This window comes from Papaver somniferum, chromosome 4, assembly GCF_003573695.1.
Source record: "Papaver somniferum cultivar HN1 chromosome 4, ASM357369v1, whole genome shotgun sequence".
Taxonomy (NCBI): Eukaryota; Viridiplantae; Streptophyta; class Magnoliopsida; order Ranunculales; family Papaveraceae; genus Papaver; species Papaver somniferum.
In genome coordinates, this window is record NC_039361.1 from 147433210 (window position 1) to 147443625 (window position 10416).

General features: G+C 35.7%; 2 protein-coding genes across 2 annotated transcripts; one reads left to right on the top strand and one right to left on the bottom strand.

The window, feature by feature from the left end:
- The first annotated feature begins 653 nt into the window (after nt 1-653).
- On the top strand, nt 654-1827 carry LOC113273257 (aspartic proteinase nepenthesin-2-like). The gene is made up of 3 exons (XM_026523005.1): nt 654-726; nt 785-1204; nt 1253-1827. Exons 1-3 carry the CDS (start codon nt 654-656, stop codon nt 1825-1827), a joined length of 1068 nt encoding a protein of 355 aa, XP_026378790.1.
- A 1416-nt stretch (nt 1828-3243) lies between these two features.
- Nucleotides 3244-5991, bottom strand: LOC113271519 (probable beta-1,4-xylosyltransferase IRX10L). The gene is made up of 4 exons (XM_026521405.1): nt 5545-5991; nt 4788-5176; nt 4195-4436; nt 3244-4098 (listed from the first exon to the last, which is right to left on the bottom strand). The coding sequence occupies exons 1-4, from the start codon at nt 5687-5689 to the stop codon at nt 3585-3587; spliced, it is 1290 nt and encodes a 429-aa protein (XP_026377190.1). The 5' UTR covers nt 5690-5991; the 3' UTR covers nt 3244-3584.
- Between the last annotated feature and the right edge of the window lie 4425 nt (nt 5992-10416).

The following is a 10416-nucleotide window of genomic DNA, read 5'->3' on the forward strand; positions in this document are numbered from 1 at the left end:
GACGATGAAATTTCAATTTTAACGGAGGAGGAGAAGAGAAGAGAAGATGAAAAAATCAAAAATGTTTTTTAATTTTTCTGATTCCATTAGGTTAAAAATTGGAGAGGGTAATCTAGTCAATTTACACCCCATATAAGACACCCCTAACCAATAAGAGGGATATTGCTATCACATTTGCTGCCCCTCTAATGGAACATGCCGGCCCGGGTTGCTTTTAAAACAATATAATATGATCTTATACTTTCCAATAAAATAAGACATTAATATGATTTTATATACCGTATATATGAAACAATATGAATCTCATGATAATTCGATATATATATGTATACATAGAATTACATACTTTGTCCATCGAAATCCTTTGTTTGTCCATCGAAATCCTTTCTAGATAATAAAAACGGGTAGAACAACACCCATTATTTTCATTTTTGTTCCAACAATTATCAGTCATGTTTCTCTTGTGCTAAACTTAGCCATTGCAGGTAATCCAGAAGGGTTTACGTTGAGGATGATTTACAAAGACTCGGACGAATCACTTTTTTACGATCCTGCTGATGTTCGTTTGGCACCGGGAGAAACTGATTGACCAATCAAAAAGTCGAGCATATTATATCGGTTCACAAGTATCATTACTCCATAAAAATGTGACGATGAATCCTAATGCAGTACGTATGCCAGTAGCACCCGAAGCAGCAATGTGGTACGTTGGAATGGTAGGTATAGGTAGGTACATTTCCTATGTCACCACCATTTATGAATTACTATCTGATGATTGATTCAGGTAGTGATCTTACTTGGCTTCAATGCCATGGTGCCACCCAAACTTTCAATCAAGATGCCCCTCTTTATCCCTGGGAGGATTCGCAAACATATCATCCCCTTCCTTGCCATACTCACCCTGCATGCATGGGTGATAGTTGCAATATCAATGGCGAACGTGTTTACCGAGTAGCTTATGCGAGTGCTGCAGTTACGACTTGTGTTATTGCTAAAGAAACATTCAGTATAAACTCAGACACCGGTGGTGGCGCCTTTGAAACTCTTCAACTACTCATGGGTTGTGGTTTTCACCAAGAAAATTTTGTTGATTTCGGTAATAACCGCGGTCTTATAAACGGAAAGCCTGATCTTATTGCAGGAATACTTGGTCTGAGAAGAGGACCATTGTCTTTTATAAATCAATTAGCTGCTGATGGACAAGGTAAATTTTCCTACTGCTTGTAGAAACCTAACAAAGATATTTACGCAGGAGGCACATATTTAAGTTTTGGTGCAGATGCGACAATTGGAAGCGGAGGTCAAAAAGTGCATACAACTCCCATAGTACTACCCGACTTTCATCTTCAGACATCGTCTTATTACTTAAATCTAGAGGATATCACTGTGAGTTCCACTCGTGTAGGTTTTCTGAGAAAAGATTTTGAGCTTAAAGAGGATGGACGTGGCGGTTGTATCATAGATTCGGGGACTCCGTATACCGTAATGTATAAAGATCATTTTGATAGAGTTGCAAAGTTGGTGGTAGCATATTTTGAAAAGAATGGTATGCCTGTTGCTGCATCCACCGGAGATGGCCTTTGTTTTGTTATAACCAAAAATGAGTATAGAGTTCCCATCATAAAATTTCATTTTCAACAGCAGGCCGATTTTGTTGTTTCAGAGACTGGTTTTTCGCCAATCGGTGGAAATGTTTGTTTAACTATAGTTCAATCGGAATCTGATACGGGGCCAGCTTTTATTTTAGGAGCATTTCAGCAAGTTAATAAGAGGATTTTGTATGATAATATGATTATGGCACTCTCATTTGCTGATGAGATATGCTAAATAGTTTTACGAAATCGCGATTTAAGGGGTCTTAGTGTTCTTCTAATCAAGTAATACTTATTTTATTTCATAAGCTCTTTCTTTACTATTGCTTTTCATTTCTGCTCTCATGTTCATAATTCTAAGAAAACAAAAGCACATATGTTTTTGGTCAAAAGGATGAGTTTGATTTATGGCTTGATGAGCTGCTTCAGTCCAATTATCAAGCTTGCTTTCCTTGGATTGTAGCTGCTTTTATTCTTCTTGTAGAGATTTGGTTTGCCAGAAATAAGTTTGTGTTTGAAGCTTTTTTATAAAGTCAAGAATAGAGTGTTACGATGGTAGTATCAGGCTGGATGGTTGCATGTGGAACACCTCTTATGAACTTATAATCCTGAAATAGGAAATTCAGCTCAGAAAAATGAAGTTAACCAAGACAGTGGAATGTTTCTCAGTTGCGATGGTGCATCCCAAGATAATCGCAGGTTATGAATTTATTTGGAGAGATAGTCTGGGTATGTTTGTTCCCTTGGGGTTGCAACTAACTATATTGCAGAAGTTCTGGCTACTATCAGAGCCATTGAATAGGCAGTGCAGAATGGTAATGGTCATTTTGACTTTTAAGGCTGTGAATTTATATTTAACACCAGATCTTTGCCTTGGTATATTCAAGCAAGATGGCCAAAGATTGTCGGTCACCCTCAATCTCTCCCGTTCAGACATGCTTTTGAGGAAACTAATCTCTCAAACTGATTTTTTTATATTGCAAAAAAGGGTTCTCCTTCGGGATAAGAGCCTCCTCCTCACAAAGGGGTTCGCAGTGACCAGGCCCTGAATGTATACACGACGCAAGATCGAGGAAAGCCATCTTAGTCAGGGTAGTAAACTGTGGTAGTATAAGTTTAAGATGGGCATTTTAAAATAACATATGCACGCCAACGTTTTAAGTTATGGCAGAAAGCTTTTTGCTTCGTATAATACAAGATTAAATGGTAACAAAAGAATTAAGATGAACATAAATCCAGAAACTACAGCATATGTGCTTTCAATCGAGTGACAACTGAAATAAGACCAAGCCATGCGCCCCAAAATGTACACAAACTATATGAATGTGTAAAGTAAAAAGATCTCAGACAGCTTCACCAGCTCAAATGCACCTGTAGCCTATACTCTGCAAGTTGGTTTCAGCTCTAATTTCAAGATTCAAATAGGTGGTGGTGAGGACTGAAAACAGCTAGCTACTGAAAAAATGCTTTCAACTTCATAGAAGATAATTACTCTTCCGCTTCATAGAAGATCATCCTTTTGCAAAATATGTAAAGATCAAAAACTTTCATTCCCTGGTACAAAACAAATAAAACAGAAATCCCTTTTTCTTATCTCACTTCTTGTCATATGTTTTTTGACTGTAAATGTAAGTAACCAGAGTCTGTGATGTCCAAAAGTTATGTTCTTAAACATCATAATACTCTCTAGTAATTTAAGAACCACAAATGCTGAGATAAAATCTTCCCCTGTTGCACGATTTTAATGGGTGCCAGTATAAACTTTACACCCCACCAAGTTCACTAATTACAAAATGTTCATCACAAAAGTAAAGCTACAATGACAACAATAAATCTATAAAATGCAACTCTTTCAACAAAATGTAGATTTTTACATCACTTCGAATGAAGCCCACCAACTCTTAGATTGACTTCAACTCATCTCCTCGGAATGAATGAAACAGAACCGAATTCAGACAATAATATTCCCTGTCTGGTACAAATCTGATCATACTACCAAGGCTTCAGGTCTCCTACTGGGCCTGCAGTCCAGTTCAGGATCTTCTCTCCTGGCCTCAAGTAGACGCTTTTATCATGTGGCAATTTACGAGCTAGGCCATTCAATATCTGATGGAAAGCGTCTCCTGATTGAGCAGGCTGAGGGAACAGCATAGCCTGTTTCATTGAAGGGTTGGCAAGTAATCTTTGTTTCCTCAATATATCTTCCGGGGGGATGGAGGCGAGAATAGAGTCCAACTTAGGGACATCCTTTTCAGCAACAAACACACCGATATCCTCCCACGGGATCGCATCAGCAAAGGGTAGGACAATGTCGTCTGCAATAATAACAGGAATGCAACCAAATATCACACCCTCGACCAATCTCGGACTCCATGGAGCCCAACCCAATGGACACAAACAGAAAACAGCTCGTTGCATGTCTTCGTAGTATGTAGTTGGGTGTTCTGTTGAGATATCAAACAGTGGATTGTCCTTAAAGTTCTCCCAAACTGAAGCACGTGCACCTCTGTGTTAAGTAAAGATAGTGAGAGTTAGCATTCGACCTAGTTACACCCTGATAACAAGTTAGCACCAACCCCATAGGTCAAAATATGAAATATACCTTGCATAATAACCACCTTCTGGATCGTTTCCAACATCATAAAACAGACCTCGGAAATACACAAATATTGACCGAGGAATGTCAGGAGGAATCAAGTGAGCCTGCATCTTCTGTGGAGGAGCATATGGAGGAATTGTGATTGAACCATCATTTAAACAAACATGATTGCGTTGCCCAAAAGTCTGAACCAACGTAGCACGTTGGAGTAACGGAAGAATCCCACGTTCAATAGCTTTTTCTTCCTACATATATTGAAATGTAATGAGTTGCGAAGTTTGTAAGACAAATTCATGAAAAGAGAAATTTAGGTTCATATTAGCCCTGATGCTGTCTGGGAACAAGGAAATATGAAATATCACGTATTCATGGTCAAAAATAACTACTGCTGGGTTTCACAATTCACATAAGTTAGTCCTACCGCATTTCCAAGGCACGTTAAGAGAATTTACTAGGTATAAAATCACTATAATCTCCTGGGAGGAACAACTAATAAGTTGGAGTTCCTAAATTTAGACTGCTATTGTATTTATACTGGACAACAAAGAACAAACCCTGCATCACCACATATTGAAAAATAAGGATTAGGTTCTTACTTGATAGTGAAAGCAAGCACCAAAATCATGGGGAACGACGAAGAAGTGATCAGCCCCTTCAGTCCGGTTCCAGTAAGGCCAATTCGAAGAAATCAACTGGATAGCGCTTCTCATCATCCGAGGAGATTTAAATGGCAATGGTAAACCATTAGGCGTCAAGTCACATGTAGTATATACAGGCGTGTAAAACCAATCAGCCTCTTCGGGATTCAACGTTCGGACAGGACTTGACATCAAGAATCGATGCATGAAAATTTCAGCTGCAAACATGTGTGTAAGGCATCTAGGGTCTTTCTGCAGGATCTTCTTGTTGTATTTGCTTGGAAGCTCATAAACAAACACTTTCAATCTTCCCACTGGATTATCCTCCAAGACATCACCGGCACTACCTACATATCCAAAAAGAAAACTCAATCCCCGACACTGAAATCTTATGACAACGTGAAAACTACTTCATTTCTCAGAGTTCTAAGTCAAACAAGCTCCGATTATATACGACTAGTAACACCAAAATGTGACCCTATACAGAATTAGATACCAACAACAACAACAACACAAGATCAGAACTAAGGGACATACACAAATCATTGAAAACACACTGAATCTATTCCAAATCTAATCATCTAATGTCACGAAATTTCTAACTTACCCAATTCATTCTCAATCACAATTATGCCCTAATCTCAAACTCACTCAACTCCAGGAATCAAAAACATATATTCTCACAAGTAATAAACTAAATCAAAGAGACCCAGACCTGAAATTCGTTCAGTGAGTTGATTCTGATCGAGTTCTTCAGCAGCGGCAATACCAATCTTCGCACCAAATCCCAAAATGAGATAAACAACAAAAACCCACATTGAGATTTCCAACATCTTCTTCTTGTCCAGAAATCCAATCATTGATGAGAAACAGAAATGGGGGATTTTTAGAAGATTTACCCTAATTGAGGAAATACGGTGTATTTATTGGGAAATGAATGAATTGTTGGGATGTCTTAGTAGTATAAGGGTTAGTTGGTTGAAAGAGAGAAATTGCTTCAAGAAACAGCACAAGATGAAGAAATTAAATAAATTGAAAATTGAAACATGAATAAAGAAATCTCTATTTTTTCAAAAGATGAAGTTTTGTTTTCAGGGACGGAATTCTTGTTTGTTTTGTTTAGTTGTAAGATGAGAAGTCTACCTCATTAACCTAGAATGTTGTTAGGCAGTAGTAACCTTTAGTTAACTTTAACAGTCCTCATTTTATATAATGTCCCGGAAAGAGCATTACAATACTAGGAGTTAAGGTCATTTCATGAGGAGCCGAGGAGGTCTAAATGATATTTAGAGCTAAATAAGACCTGAAATTCCATCTCCAATGCTTTGCTTTCCCAAAATTTTCATATGTTTTAAACAAGATTTTAATTTAATTTACCAGAAAGGAAAAAAAGTGGAAGAAAAAATAGATATGAATTTCCCTCGTAAAAAGTCGTTATGTAAATTTCCCTCGTAAAAAACTGTTTTCGGTTTTGTTTAAAAATAGATATGAAAATCGGAAGAAAATTTCCTTGTAAATAATATTTCTCGGAATTTTTTCTAAAAGAAAAATCTGTTAATAGAATTCTATTTAGATTTTCAATCCCGTTAAGGGTGTTTGGTCAAATGTAAAGACACCAATTCATATAAAGTAAATAAAAAATTATTCATCACTACTCTTATTTGCTGCGGAAAAATCTTTACATTTCAGTGTGTTTTTTTGTTTTATTCCTGTTCAGAAAGATAGTTTGTTAAATAGAAATTTATTTCTAAGAATTTTTTGATTTCATCGTTTTATTGCATTTTGATTATTGTACTTCTATCATACTATCGTGGGAAAAATTGCATACAACCTATTTGATCAATGTTGGGTAACTAACTTATCTTGTTTAGTTGTGTTAGATTCATTAACTAATATTGAGTTCATTTATATAAGTATGTAATAAACAAGGTTATTTATGGATAATACCTGATGTAATGATCTCTATCTTAACACTCGGCAATTTTATGGTCCTGATTACCTTATCAGAGTTTTACGAGTTCTTCTCTAATTTTTCCTTCTGCCGGAGAGTTGATACCCCACATTGTACCTTTTACTTTTTATTTCAAATTCATCAGATACAACAACTTATTAATAATGTCATTAAACACAAGAGATTTATCCAAAACGTTGATTTCGTTGTTCATACATGCCGTGTCAAAGAAGGTGTGTCAAATTCATTGGGGATGAAAAGGCCTTCTGTAAAGGTAGGGACCCTTCTGAAACCACTATGGTATATATTGTGCCAAGATGTTAGGAAGTTTATGGAGCGCCAATACATGCAGCCACAAGTCAAGACTATCATTCATGTCCCGAAAACTCTGCTTCCTTTGAGAAACCTTGCTATGTCATTTTCATTTGGTTTTCTTAAATAATTTTTATTATGAACTTCTTATTGAGTCACAAAAGTACCTAAGACATTTAATTGTCATACTTTCAGTAATTTGTATATATTCATGAAGAATATTAGTTGCCAAACCATAGGTAAGCATTCGTACCATTATACTCATTTTCAACAAAGGACTTACACATTACTTGTATTAGATTCATTAATTAAAATTGATGTTGTTTATATAAATATGTGACAAACAGAGTTATTTACGAATAATACCTGATAAAATGATCCTTACCTTACCACTCATCAACTTTATGGATCTTGATCACTCTATCAGAGTTTTTTGAGTTCTTCTCTCATTTTTCCTTATGATTCTCAAAACTCTAACAGTGAGTTGACACCCCATGTTGTACTTTTTACCTTTTTACCTTATGATTCAAAATTCATCAGATAAAGCAACTTCATTAATAATGATATTACACATAGGAGATTTATTCAAAACGTTGTTTTCGTTGTTCATACCTGCCATGTCAAAGAAGGCGCGCTAAATTCATAAATTTTGGGATGACAAAGCGTCTCAAATAACGGTAGGGACCCTTTTGAAATCATTATGGTGTGTACTATGCCAAGCCCTTGGGAAGTTTTTTGAGTGCCAATATATGCATTCACCAGTCAAGACTGCCAATCATACCCGGAAAAATACGACTCTAATTATTTTGAGCAATCTTGTTATATCATTTTCATTTGGTTTTCTTAAATATTTTTTCTCATAAACTTCGTATTGAGTCGCAAAAGTGCCTAAGGCATTTAATTATCCTATTTTCAGTAATTCGTATATACTCATCAAGAATAGCAGCTGTCAAACCAAAGATTAGCATTCGTACCATTATAATCATTTTTATCAAAGGACTTAAACATTCCTTTTAACGACATCATGCATTTAGGAAAAGTACTTACCATAATTTCTAAGAAAAAAAAAAGGGTACCGAGTACATCACCAATTTCTAAGAATATCAGTTGGTCATCATTCTTTACGGCTAGTTGTGATATTATATGTTAGTAGAACTCTCTGAAATATGAGGATACCAAGTACACCACCATTTTTTATTTTATTTTTGCTTTTAACCTAATAAGACAAACCTCGATTGTAATACCTTGATTCGTTAGGTAGGTTTGGCCGATTAGAATATAAGTAACAGGTTGTCATTTCCTAACACTGAGGCCTTTTCAACACCATTGGCTTGAGAGTTGGCAGAAAACTCTGCAGTTAAGCATGCTCGGGCGAGAGTAATCAAGGATGGGTGACCTCTTGGGAAGTTGTTGCTGGATAACCGCGGTGATGCCGGTTAAAACCCCCACATTGTCGTATAACCGCAGTGGAAATTGGGGACAGTATCCGTGGAGGGTTGGGTCATTACATCGATCTTATAAAGTGTAAGAGCATCGATTGGTCAAACTCACAAGTTTTGGTATATCAAGCTTGTTGTCAAATTTAATTGATCAAAACTGTATCTTGGTTTATAGTCTACTAAATTCAGTCTCGGACCAGGAATAAAGCATGATAGTAGAGTATAAAAATTCAATGATTGACCCTTAAAGATTGAAGACCGAAGAACAACAAAAGACATATACGAGGACTTCATCACCAAAGGTATGCGATGACTGAGTATCATGCTTACTCATATTTTCTACCATTTTATTTGTTGCGACAATGTCGTACGACTTTAATTTTATGATGAGTGTTGCAAGAAGAAATTTGGAGTTCAAGTTAGTACTTGACAAATCTCGAATTGTAATTTCAAGCAATGGAAGTTCTATGGAACTTATTGCATAATAGGTTGACAACAATTAATTGTTTAATATATCGTAATTGCGTAAGAAGTTCATAGAAGACATCAAAGTTACATCTATATTCACGAACTGATTTGGTTAGTACACGAACTTTGAGTTTATTAATAATATACTTGATGAATGAATCTCTTTTTAACTCACATACACGAACTGATTGGTCAGTTCAGGAACTGATAGATTTTGAGATGTTCCTGGATATTTTTGACCCTCAAGTGCACAAACTGATTTGGTAAGTATGCGAACTAGTTGATTTTAAGTGGTTCCTGAACAGTTTTTGTAATTCAAGTACACAGACGACTTATCTAGACAGTTTTCGAAATTGATAATATAAAGTTCCTGAGATCTGAGAAGAAAAATTGCTCAGAAACTGAATTTGTCTTTGAGAATTATCGAATTAATAATTGCTTGATGGTTTATGGACAAGTTAACCATTATTCTTGGGCTAATCTTTTGGTGCAATGAGATTATATCGATAAATACACAGGTGCACATTCTTTTTATAATTCAAGGCAAACTTCTCATATGTTTACATGAATCAATCTATATTGAGAAGTTGATCTTACTTGGTATCAAATATTGTAAACATGGAAACTATTTCACAAACTTAGATTTGATTTTTATCTACTTAGCGTTGTTCATCATTATACACAAAGGACTCTATGCGTACTAAAATCTCAATCCTGGAACGTTGTGTTTTAGTGGAGGTTAAATTCGTCTTCTAAAGACCTGAGCTTGAAGCAGGTGAACAAATCTTTGTTATCAAAATAGATTCGGAGATTTGAAGTTGAAGATGAAGTTCTATGGAAAAAAAATTATATAAAAAATATGGCTGTGATGATGCTCAGTGGATTCCAAAAACTCCTATATGCTCTTACGGGAGATCCATCTGGAGACCTAGATTAAGGTTAACATACTTCTGTTAGATTTCGTCATGACAAATGGATTTATAATCACCCTATCAATACTTGCTATCCTAATTTATAATGCTTTATCCATAGCTAAACATCTCTTTATTTTAGAGGTTTGTATTCAGATGGAACTTCTTATTCTTGGAATCTTCAAGTTCCAACAAGACTCAATGAGGCTGGAAGAACTGAATATCATATTTTCATCTCAGGCCTTTCATCTTTCAGGTTCAATATTAGTTTTGAAGATGAACTGCAATGGTCCTTGACAAAAAGCAAGTTCTTTTCAGTTAAATCAGTTTATGATAAAATTTCTATAGAGGATGGTATTGTTCAAAACAAATCCATCTTTTCTTTTATCTGGAATCTTAAATGTCCTATAAAAATTAGTTTTTTCTTGTGGTTGATTGATCATGATAGGATTCCTATAAGAGATATTCTAAGAAGTAGAGGTATTGAAGTTCTTGCAACTTGTGTG